The 17,851-nt window shown below is 38.2% G+C and overlaps 2 protein-coding genes across 4 annotated transcripts; one reads left to right on the top strand and one right to left on the bottom strand.

Moving 5' to 3' along the window:
• The first annotated feature begins 4,451 nt into the window (after positions 1-4,451).
• LOC147553512 (uncharacterized) lies at positions 4,452-12,598 on the top strand. 2 transcript variants are annotated; one of them, XM_086666024.1, is made up of 9 exons: positions 4,452-4,944; positions 5,706-5,800; positions 6,560-7,369; positions 7,720-7,819; positions 8,100-8,855; positions 8,957-11,245; positions 11,336-11,417; positions 11,683-11,840; positions 11,932-12,598. In XM_086666024.1, the coding sequence occupies exons 1-9, from the start codon at positions 4,863-4,865 to the stop codon at positions 12,276-12,278; spliced, it is 4,719 nt and encodes a 1,572-aa protein (XP_086522150.1). In that variant the 5' UTR covers positions 4,452-4,862; the 3' UTR covers positions 12,279-12,598. The 2 variants fall into 2 exon arrangements, with proteins under 2 accessions (XP_086522150.1, XP_086522151.1); XM_086666025.1 differs by having other exon boundaries at positions 4,572-4,944; positions 5,706-5,776.
• LOC147553511 (Tetratricopeptide repeat (TPR)-like superfamily protein) lies at positions 12,551-17,147 on the bottom strand. 2 transcript variants are annotated; one of them, XM_086666027.1, is made up of 3 exons: positions 15,330-17,147; positions 14,294-14,618; positions 12,551-13,072 (listed from the first exon to the last, which is right to left on the bottom strand). In XM_086666027.1, the coding sequence occupies exons 1-2, from the start codon at positions 16,984-16,986 to the stop codon at positions 14,320-14,322; spliced, it is 1,956 nt and encodes a 651-aa protein (XP_086522153.1). In that variant the 5' UTR covers positions 16,987-17,147; the 3' UTR covers positions 12,551-13,072; positions 14,294-14,319. The 2 variants fall into 2 exon arrangements, with proteins under 2 accessions (XP_086522153.1, XP_086522152.1); XM_086666026.1 differs by lacking the exon at positions 12,551-13,072 and having other exon boundaries at positions 13,870-14,618.
• Positions 17,148-17,851: the final 704 nt, after the last annotated feature.

The following is a 17,851-nucleotide window of genomic DNA, read 5'->3' as shown; positions in this document are numbered from 1 at the left end:
AGATGTCCCCTCTCATATCTAAGAGCATGCAGTATATGGGAATTACGAAAAGGACGTACTAGCAGAAACATGAAGAAATACGACAGGGTTAACATAGAGTCTTACATCCCAGACTATAGTTTTCCCATCATATTTTGCACTCATTGCTATCCAGGGGTTGAAAGAGTGAGCACCCAAAACATAAGTCTACAAAGAAAGAGAGAAGATAAAATCAGAATTTAGACAGATCCCACTACCAAAACAGAACACATACATGAAAAGACAGTATCTTAAATAGCACTCCCATAAGTGAAATTAGTGGATTTTAATGCATAGCTAAAGAACGTAAGTCATAGAATTGCTTTCAGATGCATTATTTTTAAAATCAGTTATGGTCAGTGAAGTGGTCTGGTAGGGAGAAACTAGCTTGCGATTTAGGACCATCTGGCAAAACAAATTCACGGCTCTCTTCTAATCCAAAGGAACCAGAATGATTTCAAAATATATCCAAAATCTTAGTTTCAGACAGAGATCACTTACAGATTCACTATGCCCAGTCAAAGAATGGACCAAGTGACCATTAATAGCATTCCAAACACATTCTGCAATCTGTGATTAAAATTCGATGGTTGTCTGTTTCTTGATGTCGAATCTCGAACAATGCCGACCACCACATCTAAAGAAGGATCTTCTTTAGATGAAAACTAGAGTTCATGTTTATGTTTTTAGTTGAATGAGATGATTAACTGTGAAAAAAGAATTCATATCTTCTCCGAAACTACAAAAGCCTGAGAAATTGAGCAAAGCTAAGAGAGAACTTACTCTTGGGACAACATGAAACATAGTTAGGCATCTTATTGGCACTTGAACTATGTTTTGATATGAAATAATGACACTTGCATAGATAAAACACAAAAATTATCAAGTTTCTGCTCTTATAGATCCATTGTATGTTCATAAGTCAAGATCCAGAGTAGAGCAAAGCTGGTTAATTTAAAAGCATGGGATGAGACGCTTAATTTAGGATGTTTCTAACGAACAACAATCTAATACCAATAGAACTATCACTTAGTAAGTAGAAGATTGTATAATTAAACTTAGGTGAATAAACTCGAACTGGCTGCTGCTGTTGCTGCATCATAAATAGAAGCTACTACCGGCTTTGGACAGGCACAAGGGCCAAGGCCTCCCTCAAATGTTTCAATTTCCCTCAAATATTAGACTTATATGTTGGAAAAGACATATAAGTCTAATATTAATCATTCTAATATTTCAATAAGGATAATTTTGACTTTTTGTATGATAAAATAGAATGAAAAAATGATTTGGACTTTTTTAATAAAGTATATTGTTTAGGGACTAAATTTTAATTTTTTTTCTTGAAAAACTTGTATTTATTTCGGTTTAATCCGTTCTCTAAAATCAACAAATCCACTTTTAATCTAGGTCGTTGAGTGAGATCAACATTGGCTTTTTCCGAAGTAGCCTATGCTCATGATTTCTCAATTTTGTAGAAGTATACTTTAATTATATTGTGAAATTACAAGGGTTACAATCCTCTAGTTTTTTCTCGCTTGTATCTCTTGAAAATATTAAAACAAATCATTTCGGAAAAACAAAATCACAAACTCACCCGCTCCCTAGGTATGTTATTTTCCTTGCACTCATACGAGCCAAACAATAACCTGAATTGTGATTTCCAGGAACTACACTCCATCCTCACGTGATTCCCCGCGCCAAACATGACCAAAGAGATGTCGAATACGCGGGACTTCTCTTGAAATTAGTGGTTTTTATCGGTACGGGGCGGTCTGGGGTTGCCTTAGAACCGACCTGTATGGAACACGACTAAGTGAACCCTTGTTTTATTTCAATCACATTGAGCCTCTATTCTGAATCCGACGGATTAGGTCCGACCTGGCCGAACGCGTTATCAGGCCTATGGGCTAGATCGACACGGTCAAACCCGAGTCAAGTCTTGGGTTGGACCATGATACATCGATTTGCCCAAGGCTGACCCGTAACTATTTCAACCAGGGTTGGCCCCGTTACAACCCACTTCAATAAGCACCACTAGTTGGCATCAAACGAGACATAAGTCGTTTCAAGCAGAAATTAGACGCAGGGCTTTCCCGTCGTCTCCAAAACTTTAGAGTAGATGCATAATAAACTGGAACAGTTGTTATACACCATGTTGTGTGTGGCCTATCTCATCAAAAGAAAAATGTTGCGTGTGGCGTAACATATATGTGCTGCTTAACCGGCCGACGCCAACACATGGAGAGTTCTTTATTTAAACTAAACTACGACGGATATATTTACGTTTTGTTCTATTCACTCGCTGACCTCCGCCTCTACTATCTTTCTATGCCTGTCTTGAATTGCACATAGTGTGTTTGATAAAATGCTCCAAATAAATATTTGATGAGTTTTTGTGTTGGAGGTACAGCTTGTTACTCATTTTATCTATTCTTTTTAGGTTTCCAACTCCAATTCACTTTACTGATTTTTGTGTTTGATAAACTGAGTAGTACTTATTACATGTTGTCTCGTGAGACCTTCATTATCAAGTTATCAACTAAGAAATAAGATCTTCAACCACCAATCAGTGACTGATATTGTGCCATTTGAATGAAATCAAGAGAATAAGGATCTAGTTGTGAAGATTACCATGTCATTAATGGCATTGAGATTAGTTACGCGGCGACAGTTTATGTTCTTGGTTACTCCTCCGCAGTTGTTCCGTAAATTAAGCTTCTCATCCCATGATTCTTCTGAGTTCAACGAGCCCTCCCCGGCTGCACATCTTGACTTGAGGTTCTTCGTTTGGGCGAAGGAACAGGCGGGTTATAGCCACGATGTAGTGTCTTATGATCTAATAATTGATATCTTGGGGAAAGTTAGACAGTTTGATGTGTCGTGGCAGTTATTAGTTTGAAAGAACAATTCAAGCAGCTGAAAATTTGTTAGATGAAATGCAAAAGAGAGGAATAGAACCAGATGTTACTCTATCGTTCTTCATGTGTATAGTCAGTCGTGCTCATAAACCAGATATGTCTCTCGATAAGTTGAGTTCGATGAGAGAGAAAGGAATTTGTCCAACCGTAGCTACCTACACTTCAGTTATAAAATGTCTTTGTTCATGTGGAAGATGCCGAAGAACTTCTTAATGACATGGAAACTAATGGAGTAACCCCATCTGCTGCAACATTCAATTGTTTCTTTAAGGAGTTTCGAGGCAGGAAAGACACCGATAATGCTTTGACTGAGTTGACTTTGACTTCTCAATCAATTAACAATTGGTCATGATTTTCAAGGATGATAATGGTTTTCTATGAAAATGGGAAGTGTGTTGTATGGGTGAAGGGAGAGTGTATTCTACTCTTTTAGTAGGTGACTTTTCCTAGAGAGATGATTCCTTGCTTATCCATAGTTTCTTGATACCTTTTAAGTTGGTATTGACTTTTAAGAATAGACTGATGAAAAAGTCAAGTCTATTTTTATTCAAGCTATCAAAATCTTATACTCCTAGTCAACCTTCTTTTAAGTGGTATCACAATTATATCTGTTGGCTTTTCTCCAATATGATTATGTAACTTTTAAGTTTTTGATGGGGGCAAAACTAGGGGTGGCTACGGGCTTATTCCTTCATCTGGTTGGGTAACTTCTACATTTTTAGAGTTATTAGCACATACTCGGGCGGGAATTACTAGAATTGTAGCCCTCCCTCACCCTGTCAAGTCACTCGATGTTATCGTGTGCCGGGTAATCCTTACTCGGTGGGGTTTATATTATCCAAAAAGAGGGAGTCTATACGCCCTACTCAAGGGAGGGCACGTTCAAATGTTCTCTTTTTAAGGAGACGGACTAAACACCTATAGTCCCTCTCTTTTCTCAAACGAGCAACCATTAATAAACGGTCCCTTCTCTTTTCTCAAACGAGCGACCATTAATAAATGGTTGATGTTAGACAAACTGTTCGTGTTTAGACATGATGCAAATAACACTTCAAAGTCGGGCCTCACTCTTGGTTCCATTGGGTTGGTGTGATTAGACTTACATTTGGGTGTCTATGGTCTCTAATAGATTCTGGTGTCCATGACGAGTTTTGGATTCTCGAACTCTTTCGCAGCCCAAGTGCAAGACTAATATTTACAATTTTTCTCCTTTATTACTTATTTACTTTTTATTCTAAGGTCCCTGAGATCACATTATATTTTTCTCCCCTCGCGTTTTCTTCTTCTAAATCTCACTCTCTTTCTCTCTCTAAATCTCTCTACAATTTAACACGTTTTAAGCGAGTTGTCGACTTGGAATGGATCCTGCTACTAATGAACACAAATTGGTCTATATATGGAGCATAAATAGACATGATCTTATTGATTTTGACATCCAATCCAATCTGTTCGATTGGTCCCCAAATCTGTATGGATCGGATATTAAATGTACACCCCTACCTAGACTAATAGATTATGGTGTCGAACTGTTTATGACGAGTTTTGGATTCTCAAACTTTTTCAGAGCCCAAGTGCAAGACTAATATTTACAAATTTGTCCTTTATTACTTATTTATTTTTTATTCTAAGGTCCCTGAGATCACATTATATTTTTCTCCCCTCGCGTTTTCTTCTTCTCTCTTTCTCTCTCTACAATTTTTCTTCCGTTAAAGCTTCAACCTGCAACTTCGCCAAGATCATTTCTTGATCCCTCAAATCCCCAATTTCTCACTTTCTCTCTCCTCTTTCTTCTCTCTCTCTCCTTCACATGCGAATCTATTTTCTACTTCAAAACCATCTCTTTTGATTCTTCACTAAAATCTTAATTCCTACTTGTTCTCGCGCGATCTCATCTATCTGATCTTTATTCAAAGGTTTCTATTCGAGATGGCTAATGACAAGTTTGATCTACCTGGAGATCTTCTCTCATTGAAATCAGCTGATTTATCCTCCTCCTGGTCTTCTAAAGGTACTTTCGATTTCAAAATGCATTCCTTTTTTGACATTTCTTGTTTAATTAGGTCTATTCATTTTAGGGTTCTTGTACTGTTCGAGTTGACCTCTTTGAGTAATATTTGTTCGATCTGAAGTATTGCTAATTCGAAATTATCATTTTGGGAGGAAATCAAATGATTTGATTTCGTCTGAATATGGGGTATTGTGGTTTTGTTATTGATTTGATTTGTTTAGGTATTTTCTTCGAATTCCAGGTTACATTCGAAATTGAGGTCATTTGTTAAGACCCACCCTTAAAGAATCAACCTTTATTTTTGGTTTCACTTCCACTAATGAAATTATTGGTTTAGCTCGACAAGTTACTATTGTGAGAATAGTCCCACATGGGAAAATGATGATTCGGTAACCAAGAATATAATGTCTAGGTTCTTCTCTCCACTTGTTTTTTTCCCAAGACATGTCATGCCTTTTTTTATCCAACAGAAATTCGATTCGAATTTTGAAGTTTTGGTTGTCGTTTCGAATTTCATGAGAGGATTATACATTTTTCCAAGTCTTGATTTGTAAGTACTGGTCTTTTTCGTAGCAAATGTAATTATCGAGTCTTCATGCTGTCAGTCCAACTGGTTTTACTAGAGGAATCTAGCTCTTATAGATGTAATGTGAAGATTTATGGGTTTTAGTTTATGCAATGTCCAGTTGTTATTTCCAATGTTGTTTAATATAGGCTGATATTGTTGAATTTTCTTTGGTTATCATTTGGCATCACTGCAGATCAGTTGGCAATGGATAATAGCATACCATTATCTCCTCAATGGCTCTATGGCAAAACAAGCGAAAGTAAGGTGGGAATATCCGGCATGTCGGGGGTATGGTTCTCTATATTATTTTCAAATTTAGTATTATGATTGTTGATGTTTAGACTAATGATTACCTAGATGGGGTACTTTATTTTTGTCTTACCAAAAATTAATAAAAGTAGAGAGAAGATAAGTGAGATATTGCAATTAGTGGCCTGAAAAAGGTTGCTATTCCTCAAGCATTTTTTTTTTCAGCCAATTAAGCAAAAAGATAAAGATGTCCTTGATTTGTTATGAGACGTATTTTAGGCTGTTAGCTCAATTTCTTCAAGTAAGAGTATGGATGAGAATAAATGAAGAAATATCTCAATGCCTTCCATTGTAATTACTTTGAAAAGCGAAAATACTGAAATGTCTTACGGGAATGAACCAAACAATAAGAAGATGTGCTCTAATTTCAACCACCATCATATTCATACAAGCCTTAATTGGATAAATTGAAATGAGTCTTAAGCTCTAATTTCACAATCACATGCTTGTAGCTTTTGGTACTTATAATGTGGTGACGATATAGACAAAAAAAACTTGGACAAGTAAGAGAATTGCTTCAAATGTTTGGAATATTAAAATACTAGCTGAATATATTGAGGGTTTTAATTTTCCTTCTTCTGGATTTCTTCCCTCTAGACTAAAATAACTCTAATATCCCTGGAAAATATAGTTCGGCAGTAGGAGGTTAAGTAATCCGGGCCATTCTAAAATGTTGATACTTAGCAGCCTTGGTAGGATACAGGACAGTTTAGTTAATAGGTGCTTTAATCATGACAGGAAACTCATCCAGAGAATTCTTTGCCTCATATTAACTCCATTGATGTTCAAAAGGATAATTGGCGGCTAGATGGTTATGAGAACAAGGAGAGAAAGATTGCATCTGACATTGATAGTATGCGGCAATGGCGTGAAGAAGAGAGAGAAACTAGCTTACTAGGTAGAAGAGATCGTGGAAAAGATGATCGACGTGCTGAAAATTACTCAAGTAAAGAAAATGCTGATTTTGTTCCTAATCGTAATTCTGGACTTGAAACACGGGGGGATAGCAAATGGTCGTCAAGATGGGGTTCTGATGACAAAGAGAAAGATTCTCGTGTGGAGAAGAGGTTGGATGTAGAGAAAGATGAAAATCATTATGGCAAACAGTTGTTAGGTAGCAGTCGTGCAATTGCGGATCGTGAAACTGATTCTCACGATAAATGGAGGCCACGCCATCGACTGGAAAATCATTCTAGCGGGTCATCTGTTTATCGTGCTGCGCCTGGATTTGGGAGGGGAAAGTTGGACTGTTCGAATGTAGGATTTGCTCCAGGAAGGGGGAGGTCAAGCAGTACTTTTAGCCCCTCACTTGGTAAAGTTCCCTCTGTTGGTCCTATTGGTGCTCTCTCTGTAGATGAGCTTGCAGAACATGGTCTTCCCACTGAATCATTTTGCTACCCAAGAGGAAAGCTTTTAGACATCTACCGGAAACAAAAGTTACTTGCATCTTTTGATAACTTTCCTGTTGGGTTGGGCGAAGTATCCTCGATAACACAATTTGGCTATGTTGAACCTTTGGCCTTTGTTGCACCTAATGCAGAAGAGAAGGTAAGTTTCACGTACATCTCATCTGTTTTAATTTAGTTCTTTTTCGATTTCTCTTGATGTTTTTTGGCAACAATACAGACGTATTTAACTGATCGATCTACGCACACAAAGAAAGTAGGTCGGCAATCACATTTAGTTGGCTTGAAAGTTAAAAGATTAAATGTTGATCTTGTAGAGGTCTTGTCTTTCATAGTTCTTAGTTACAGTGTGTTTTTCATCACTGGGTAGATTCATTTATCATTGCCTTAGCAATTGAAACTTGAAAGCACAAACATAAATCAGGTCAAGATAACTAGAGTCAACTGATTATAGTTTGGTTTTGCCTGAATAATGTTGTTTTTCTTCCTCAGGATGCACTTATTGATATTTCGAAGGGAAAAATCATCAGTAGTGAAGTATTGCCAGATTCACCTAGAGACAAGCTGATGAGGTGCGGTGGAAGTGTTACAGGTATTTGTTTACTGATACCTTAACTATATGCTTGATAATCAGTAATCAGTTGTTTGATTCTTCAGATAAACCTTTTAGTTAGGCCTCGAAGATGTCATACTTACTGAGAAAAATGTGAATTACTAATCAGTTGTTTGATTCTTCAGATAAACCTTTTAGCCAGGCCTCGAAGATGTCATACGTATTGAGAAAATAGAAAATCCCAATTAAGCCTTTTGTTATTGTTAAAAGAATCATTATTTTTCGTATCTCTGAAGTAAGTTTATTTATTTGGTTCTAGCTGTACATTCGTATCAGAGAGAAGGTCGAGATTGTTTTTCTACAACAGATGCGAAGGTCAACGAGAGCAGCAGTGTTAGAGAGTTTGATGGGAATCTTTACAATGATATACTATCAAGAAGTTCTACATCCCTCAAGAATGCTACTCAAAATTCTGAGTCCTCAACTTCATTTAATATGACTACCAACGTACAGGGAACTACTGATCCTCTATTTGATCCATCTACTCTCCAGAAGGTTTCAAATAGCAATGAGCAGAATTTGAAGAGCAATGGAGAACGAAATATGTTGGGAAGGACTCCACCGCTTGAGGAGCTGCGTTTGTACTATCGGGATCCTCAAGGAGAGGTTCAGGGACCATTCCTAGGTTGTGACATAATTTCATGGTTTGATCAAGGCTTCTTTGGGACTGATTTACCAGTCTGCCTTTCAGATGCTCCTGAAGGAACACCTTTTCAAGAACTTGGGAAGGTCATGACTCAATTCAAGTTGAAGGCTTGCTCTGACTCAACTACCACCTCTCTCTCTGAGATAGATTCACGTGATGCTGTTGTTTACAACCCAGATCCGCCTGTGCCTCATGTTGTTCCAGATTCTATAGCATCAACCGTGACCAGTGATCAGAAGTGGGCAGCTTCAGAATTTGAACGTCTTTCTAGTAACCACGATCAGTCTAGAATTTCTAAATTTGGAGATCCAGTAGAACCTCATTATTCGGAGGTTCAAAGATTTCATGAATTTATTGCGCAAAATGAAGGTTAGTCTTTTTGGTAATGGTGGTACACTGGTACAACTTAAATTTTTTCCGTGCCTGTTTTTGCTACTAACTGTTACTACAATTTTGTGTTCCTCCTGCAGAAGTTGCCTTACCTGGAAGGCCTGAAAGCAGCAGCATGATTCCTACCAGGAAATCCTCTATTGACCTTCATGATAATTTGACAAATTCTACCAGGCATCCTTTTCTTGGAAATGATGTGGAAGAAGGGAGAGTACCACAACACAAAGATAATCAATTGCATCCCTTTGGTCTGTTGCGGTCAGAGCTCGAAAGCGCTCCATCGAGACACATCCAATCCTTAAGTAATCCATCTGCCAGTCACGATCAGTCTCATTTTATGAATCTTACAGATGGAGGGGATGCCTCTCTTTTCAACCGAACGCAAAGTTCTTTTGGTGCGATGACTGATAAATCCCATGTTGGGGATGCCTGGGCTGATAGTTTCAGAAGAAATATACTTTCAAATTCGAATGCTGGCCAAGATTACTCAAATGCTCGTAAATTATCACACATGGAGCACGACAGCAACTCGTTTGATCTGGCAGAGCAGTTAATGACGCAAGAGTCGCAGCAGCAAGCCCACCGTAAAAGTCTGTTGTCTTCTCGGAGTGGATCCTTTCTGGAACAACCGCCAAGTTCCACAATTTCCCGTAACAGGAATCTCTTTCACCATGAACACCTTGTCAATCAGCCAACACCAGATCTGGAACATCTTCTGAAAATCCGGCTTCAACGAGAGCGCCAGTTTCAGCTTCAACAGCAGCTGTTGCAGCAGCAGCAGTTGCAACAGTTGCAGCAACAGCAGCAGTTGCAACAGTTGCAGCAGCAGCAGCAGCAGTTGCAACAGCGACAACATTTTAAGGTTCAACAGTTTGCTCTGGAACAGATGCTGCAGCAACAACTTCGGGATCCTGGTTTTGGGCAGTCAATGATTGATCAACACAGAGGGAATAATATGCTTGATCAGATTTTATTGAGACAACAGCACCCACATGAGCTGCAACAACATCATCGGCCCTCTCCAAGGCATGCTGATCCTACATTGGAGCAGCTAGTCCAAGCTAAAATTGCACAACGTGCTCAACAAGATCAGCAAAATCGTCTCCTAGAGCTCCTGTCACGAGCAAAGCGTGGACAAGGACAACTGCAGCCGTTAGAACGTCATGGTCTTCAACAAGAGCAGCTGCAAGCAAGGCAGTTCTCTATGGCATTAAGGCAGCAGATGGAAATGGATGAAGAGAGGCGTATTGCTGAGGGTTGGTCAGTTGATGGGACGGACCAGTTTAACAGGACAGTTGCTGGTCCTCACCGGGCTCTCTCTGCAGGAATGGGATCTTTAGATTTGTACCAGCAACAGCAGAAACATTCCTCTTTTGAGGAGCAAATGAGCCATTTTGAGAGAAATCTTACTATACAGGAGCGGTTACAGCAAAGGCCTTATGAGCCTAGCCCCCTGCCATTCGAAAGGTCGGCATCTCTCCCTGTTGGTGCTCGTGGTATGAACCTTGACTCTTTGGATCCTCTTCCTCGTGCTCAAGTTCAAGATATGCAGGGTTGGCATACTCAGATGCATGTTCATTCTCAGCAAAATCAAGTTCCTGCACAGTTTGATGCTTCACATCTAGATGCAATTGGAAGCCAGTGGTCTGAGACTAATGGACGCCAAGGAAACATCTGGTTTGAAGATCGAATTCAGAAGTTGCAAGCTGAGCAACAGAGGAGGGAACTTAACATGTCCGAGGAGCTGAGTTCATGGGCACCGACAAGCGGCAATGACGAACATGTAAAGCTTGGTTTATTGGATACGCTCCATCAGAATTTGGGCGTTCGATCTTCCCAGTCTTTACCAATTGGTGATGGTGCTCCTACTTCATCCTATGAGAGAAAGGACTCGTCTTTGCTCTTTGCTGGTTCAGATTCTCCATTCAATCTGTTTACAGATCAGCATCGAGCGAATTCTTTTGCAGAAGTACCTCTCACCTCTGATTCAGGCAACTTAGTGCAGAATCAGTTTATAGAGTCAGAAATTGATGAACGCTCAACTGGTTTGGAAAACAGTGAAAAGTTGTCTGATAGAGATAATTCTGGTGCATTGCCTGACGAAGGACAGTTCGTTCCTGATATCAGTACAACTTCTCAGGTCGCTAGTTCAGAATCCCAAAATATTATTTCATCTGCAGAGAAAGATCCTTCCGAAGGAAAGGAAGGGAAAAAGGGAAAGAAGCGAAGTTCCAAGAGCAAGGCGGTAACTAACAAAACTGTTCCTGAGGTGCAGGAGTGCACCGCCGATCAAGCTAGATTTAGTTCTACGAATCTCGTAGAGAGGCCAGGGAGCATTCCTATCAGGCCGTCTTTTCTTGGAAACACTGGTAATATTTTCTTTCATATTCATATTAGCGTATAAGTAGTTTCGTATCTCTTTGCCAATGATTTATTAGGTGTTGCATGGAATGAAACAGGTGGAAGTGTGGGCATTGTTAATGTTAAATCTGAGAAAGGAGTGGATAATGCAGTTGCTGAAGATACAATCAATGAGGGCAGGTAAATATGTTCACCCTTCTCTTCAAGGATATTTAACTTTCTACAAACTGTTCGAAATATAAATGGCACATGTTCATTTCCCTGAATTTGTTTGGATTGTTCTTAAAATGTTTTAGTGTTGTTCTTCTTGAATTTTTTTTGCATCTTATGTTTGATTGGTTGTCTGATGAAAGTGGTATATTAATGAACAAGTTTTGAGCAAGTTTTGAGATTTGTGAAAATGTCTGTTTTATTTGTTAATCTATTCTTCTCGATTTTTTTGCAGGATATCGTCTACCCTCCCCAAAGGACAAGATAACAACACTTCCCTGAGACGCCCCCCAGTGTCACGGGCTATTTCATCCCAGGAAGTTTTATCTGAGCTAGCCTCTGCCTCTACCATGACAAGAAAGAATTCAAAGACCACAATCGCAACTCCTGATGGTGAGCTCCTAATCTACCCACCTATAAATATTTTTCTTCACTCAATTTATCAGCTTTTGAGAAGAATTTCTGAAACTATTAATTTTCGTAGAGAGGAAACAAAGTGTTAGAAAGAATTCTACAACTAAAGCTCCTGAAACTCAAACAACAGCAGCAGTCAGTAAGAGAGATGTGGGATTCAGGAGGATTTCTTCGTGCAACGACGCTGATGTTTTAGAGACTTCATTTATAGACATGCTTAAAAGCAACACCAGAAGGCCAACAATGCCAGAGTTTTCCGACCCCACGTTTGGAACTTCAGATTCATCTGATGTTGCAGGAGGACGAAGCGGGAAGAAGAAAGGCAAGAAAGGGAAGCAAATCGATCCTACCCTCCTCGGGTTCAAAGTTACCAGCAACCGAATCTTGATGGGTGAGATCCAACGCCCCGAAGATTAATCTCTCTCTCTCTCTCTCTCTCTCTCTCTCTCTCTACATATATATATATATATATATATATATATATATATATGTATAGTTGGAAAAAGTTTATAGGTTGCCATATTCTTTAATTTGTTTCACAGGCCAGACCTTCCCGGCTGGCCCACACCTATAGAGTAGTCATATGCCGACATTGTCGCTTTTAATGGGCAGAGTTTACTCATTCGAACTGAGTCATAGTTGCAAACAAAAGAAACTAAAGTTCCAAAAGATTAGAATATAATGATCAATTGATGTAAATTTTTCTTAATTAGATAAAAAATAAAGAATTTCTCTCACATTCTCGTGCTAAATATCATGAATCACTAACTAGTATACTGAAGTAAAACTGCAGATAAGAATGAAGTTAATTCTTCATCTTCATCATTAACAAAGAATTTTAGAGCTGACAGCAACAAAAGTGAAAGGAGGATCGGCTGCATATTTGAAGCTGATAAGACCTTTGATAGGTTTACCACTGTTAAGAAGCCAAGTTGAACCTTCTTGTTTGAATATATATTTCTGGGTTGATTGGCTCTCAGCTGTTTTGAATCCTGCACATTTGAATCTCACCTCTGATTGTGGGCAAGCACAATCATTGGCAACATTCACTTCAAATTCAGGTTGCCCAATTGACTTGTTTCATTGTAATGGTTTGGGTAACATGTAAGTTTGCCAAACTACAACTTGTACCAGCAGCAGCAGTACAGGTACCTGAGATCATAGAGAGATTGAAAGAAACATCAACACTAGGTTTTACTTCTCGTTCTTGTCTTATCATCGTATAGTTAAGTGGGAGTCGAGTAGATGAAGAAGAGTAATCTTTTTCCATATAGAAAATTAAGATATTTTACAAATAAAAAAGAAACGCTAGCTACTTTACTTGAGTAGTAACACATACATCAGTGTGTTTTATTGTGAGGAATTCGAATTTCTTACATCTGAAAGAGACAGTAGTTACCTTGACAAATGACGGAGAAGATGAGAAAAGCAAAGATGAACTTGAGACAGGATGCCGTAGTAAAATTATGCTAATTAAAATTGATTGCGGTGAAAACTTAAGATGTTCATAATTTATAGACTTTGTGATAGATATATGTCGTTTTTTTTTTTTTTTTTGTTGAACTGATAGATATATATCGTTAGTAGAATATATTTTACATCATTGATGCATAAGAAAATATGCTTATTAATATTGATTGTGGTGAAAACTTAAGATGTTCATAGCTTATAGACTTTGTGATAGATATATACGGTTAATAGGATGTATTTTACATCATTGATGCATAAAAAAATATTGAAATGAAAGGAAATATTTAAATCATAAACTTTTAACTATAAAATTTTGGATTGCTTAGATTTTCTTGCGATTTTACTTGGGAACCGTGGGAAATGAAGATAATTTAACAGTACAGGAAGGAATAGATTTTCATTTATCGACTTACCCTATTAGTTTGATGTTTCATTACGTTTAAACATTTCTTACCATTACATTTTTGTTTTATACAAAAAATCATATAGTAAAGAGATAGATTTTATGTCACAAGTAAACAAAATAGAAGCATTAAAATTAGCATGAACATTTGCATTTTTTTTTTGAGAAATCGACTAAAGTGTACGTTAGTCGTTACAAGGCATTAATACAACATAAAGATGTGATAAGCACGATAACCACCTGAGTTGAACCAATAATGAAATATGCCTAAAATCCAAAAACATGAAACATTTGCATTATTAACAAGCTCATTAGAAACTTGATTACGAAGTTGGATCACAGCTGCTTGATCTTCTTACCTAAGTGGCCGAAATGGGTGAGTCAAATCAAATATCCATTCCCAAATATGTAAGATTTCTCCTTCCTCAAATTCTTATTTGTCGATTGTCTCCATTGTTTCTGTAACGCCCTGAATTCTAAATCTCTAGCTAATCGCCTGAAAATCTAAAATGATTTCCAAATGGAATTACGAGCATTTTCTCCCACAAGTATGCGCCACGAATGTGTTTGCTAAGATTAAGTATATTATAAAATGTGTAAATTCGTCGATGAGACACTATACGAAATTGGACCCTTTTGCTGGATTACTTGAAGCAGCTTTATTATTGGATCTGGCTTCAATGAACAAGAGAGAGATGCTACAAGTTCAGATATTATTGCTTGTGAGCTTGAATATGAACAATCTCCAACCCACATTATGTGTTCCAAAGCCATCTCAATCTTACCAGAATCAGCTAAACACTTGAGGAGCAATACATGTCTGTCAAGGTTTCCAGTATCGGGCGGAAGAGCACGTATTACCTTCGAAACTGCATCAAAATTACCTGCACAAAACATACATGCATATAAGTAAACAAAATCCCATCGTTTCTAATAACCGCCTCCACAAAAAAATACCGGCAACAAAATAACTTCGATCGAGAGTAAAGTCAATATGAACTTGTGTTCTGAAGCTCGTTTTGGGCAGGTAGTAACATGGGTGTCTCTTTACTTAGAAGAGCAGGGCCCGACTGTTGTTCGGTGCTTATAAAACTGTGTGCCATTTTAAACAAAAAATTTCCTTGTGTTGTGAAGCTTGCTATATTCAGGTGGTAACATGGGTGTCTGTCTAATGAGCCCGACTCCAGCAGGTGGTAACATGGGTGTCTCTCCATTTATAAGAGCAGGGCTCGGCTCTTGGTCTTGGTCTTGATCTTGGTCTTGGTGTTCGATGCTTATAAACCCGTGTGCCATTTCAAACCAAAAAAAATCCTCGTGTTGTGAAACCCGCTTTAGTCAGGTGGTAACATGGGTTTCTCTCTACTAAGCCCGACTCTTGGTTGTGGAGGTTTCTAGTCATCTAAAAAACTGTGAGCCATTTAAAAAAAAAAAACAATTTCTTGTGTTGTGAAGCTCCTTTTTGTCAGGTGGTAACACGGGTGTCTCTCCACTGCAAAGAGCAGGGTTCGGCTCTTGGTTGTGGAGATTTTCACTCCCTAATAAAACTGATTACCATTTTAAACAAAATGGTATATTTGGGTTAAGAAACTATGTACCTTCCTTGCATTGAGAAGAAACTAATGTTGTCAGTATAGTTTGTGCAAGCATCATATCCTGTTTAATAGACATATTCATGACCTCATAAGCATCTCCAACTTTTGATTCTTTACAAAGACCTTTGAGGAGAGAAATATAAGTAGTCGAATCAGGAGCTACTTCTTTCTCACTCATGTGATGAAATAATCGAAACGCCTCTTCAACTTCCCCGGATTCCGAAAATTTCTGTATGAGAGTATTATACGTCTTCAAATTCCCTCGACATCCATTTGCGAACATTTCATCCCACAATCTCTTTGCTGGACGTAGAAGATCTTCTCTACAACAAGCTTCCATTAAAGAATTATAAGATGAAATGTCAGGATTGAACCCTTTTCTCTTCATATCTTGAAGAACACTATATGCTTCTTTAACTTTGCCAGCCTTGCATAAGAAAGAAACCATCACATTGAAACTCTCTAAATCTGTGAAGTAATCTTTCGAAGATAGTATTTGAAAAATTTCGACCATTTTCTCTGCTTTCCCGTTTTTGCATAAACTTCTACTCAAATTACTTAAGGTAAGAAGAGTAGGGAACTTCCCTCTATCCATCATATATATGCAGAATCGGATTGCAGAATCAGGATGAGTTGCAGAGACCGATCCCGTCAAAGCATTTAAAACATCATCGTCTATTGGGAAATTCCCACCTATAATTACTTCACCCAATTCTTTACTTTCTTCAATCCTTCTTTCCGAAATCAAATCGAATAAGAACTCCCTATAATCATTAGTCCTTGGAGCTACTCCTTTTTTTCTCTTCTTTTTCAAGACTTTTTCAGCTTCATCTGATTGACCTGCCAATCTAAAAGCTTCAGCAACAATCCTATAAGCCATGAAATCTGGTTTACAATCTCTTATCCTAAGTTCATCTAATACCCATGATGCTTCCGATAATCTCGAAGCTTGGCAAAGTCCATCAACGATTAAAACTGCGATAATTGACCCATTAATTGTCGAAACACCTCCTTTCTTAATTTCATCTAATAAATTTAGGGTTTTTTCTAACTCATTAACTCTACAAAACCTCCCAATGAAAACACCAAACCCAATAGTACTAAATGAAACACCTCTCATAGACATTTCATCGAACAACTTCTTCGCATAACTCAAACACCCATCAGAAGCAAGAGCTGCTAAAAGTGAATTACAAATATCAGGTCCAATTTCATGAATCAATTCTTTAATTCCATTAAGAACAGAAAACCCACTCTGGGTTTTCTTACCAATGATCAAAGAAGCAATTACAGATCGATAAACAGAAGAATCAAGAATTATTCTCTGGGTATTAATCTGTTTGATGAATTTTTCAACAAAGTTGAATTGACGAGAAATTGAGAGGGATTTGAGGAGAGATTGGTAAGTGAGAGAATTATGAGTGAATCCAGGTTGTTGAGAAGCCCAATTGAAGAACCCTAGAGCAAGTGAGTGATGATCGAGAAGAAATGGATCGATGACTCTGGCAACGATTGAAGGGTTGATTGAATTTCGACAGCCAAGTTGATGAAGGGTTTGTTCTAGAGAAGGGTTCCATGAACGAGTTGGTATTGAACGATTTGAAGCAGAGATTAGTGATTTGCTTATCAATTTTGCAGCTTCATATGATGTCCGTTTCATCAGACAGAGAGAAAGAGAGAGAGAGAGAGAGAGGGAAATTTAAAAAACAGTTGGTGTCAACACAGTTTCAACGGTCTATCTTTTTTTTTTTATCTTCACTAGAATCATTCTTGTGATAGGCAGTCCGAGATTACCCGACAGAAACAGAGATGGACGGCTGTGATTTTTAGATTTTCAACCGAGATGGACGGCCGTGATTTTTAGATTTTCAACCGAGATGGACGACCGAGACTATCACCCAACATGATACTAGAAATCAGAAATTATAGTCTGCGTGATGACGTGGTATGCTCATTTTCTACTCTCGGACATGCGACCAAGTATCATGTTCTAAATAGTAAGGCAAGATGGCGAGATGGATGACCAAGATTTCATGCTTTCATGGAAAGATGTGATAAACACGATAATCGTTTATTTTAAACCAATAATTAAAGGGGCCTAAAGCCTGACAAACTTATTACGTTATTTCAATTCAAAAAAACTTATTACATTATTTATACCTTTAATAATCCAAATTCAATAACAATGAATTACACTTCCTCTAAGAATCGAACTTGAGACCTCCAAAGTTTTGGAGTTTATGTCAACACTATCAACCACTAGGCAACAAAGTGTTGAATGAGGGCTTGACTTTTAGGCCCCCTATATTTGTGTAACGAGTAAGTCTATAAGCGCTACGTCAAGTTGCTCTTGATCCTCCTCGCCCTTAACGACCCGACATGTTCTGAAGGCATTCAAAGTGGGCCTAATCCGTGTTGGAGTTGAACAAGACAGACTCAACCCAGTCTAAGTGTCCGTGCCTTGTTCATATGTTTTGAATTGCTGCTCAGTGGAGGTCTATAGGGAGTGTCAAGAGAGGAGCGAG

The sequence above is a fragment of the Eschscholzia californica genome, unplaced genomic scaffold, assembly GCF_041429995.1.
Source record: "Eschscholzia californica isolate CP2 unplaced genomic scaffold, dmEscCali1.0.p SCAF_3, whole genome shotgun sequence".
Lineage (NCBI taxonomy): Eukaryota > Viridiplantae > Streptophyta > Magnoliopsida > Ranunculales > Papaveraceae > Eschscholzia > Eschscholzia californica.
Note: the sequence above shows the minus strand (reverse complement) of the source record. Positions and strands in the feature narration are given on the sequence as shown.

Coding starts and splice junctions, on each gene's coding strand:
- LOC147553512 (XM_086666024.1), top strand. CDS start 4,863: ATGGCTAATGACAAGTTTGATCTACCTGGAGATCTTCTCTCATTGAAA. Junction 4,945..5,705: donor CTCCTCCTGGTCTTCTAAAG/GTACTTTCGATT, acceptor GCATCACTGCAG/ATCAGTTGGCAATGGATAAT. Junction 7,820..8,099: donor GTGCGGTGGAAGTGTTACAG/GTATTTGTTTAC, acceptor ATTTGGTTCTAG/CTGTACATTCGTATCAGAGA.
- LOC147553511 (XM_086666027.1), bottom strand. CDS start 16,986: ATGAAACGGACATCATATGAAGCTGCAAAATTGATAAGCAAATCACTA. Junction 14,619..15,329: donor TTCTTCTCAATGCAAGGAAG/GTACATAGTTTC, acceptor TGTTTTGTGCAG/GTAATTTTGATGCAGTTTCG.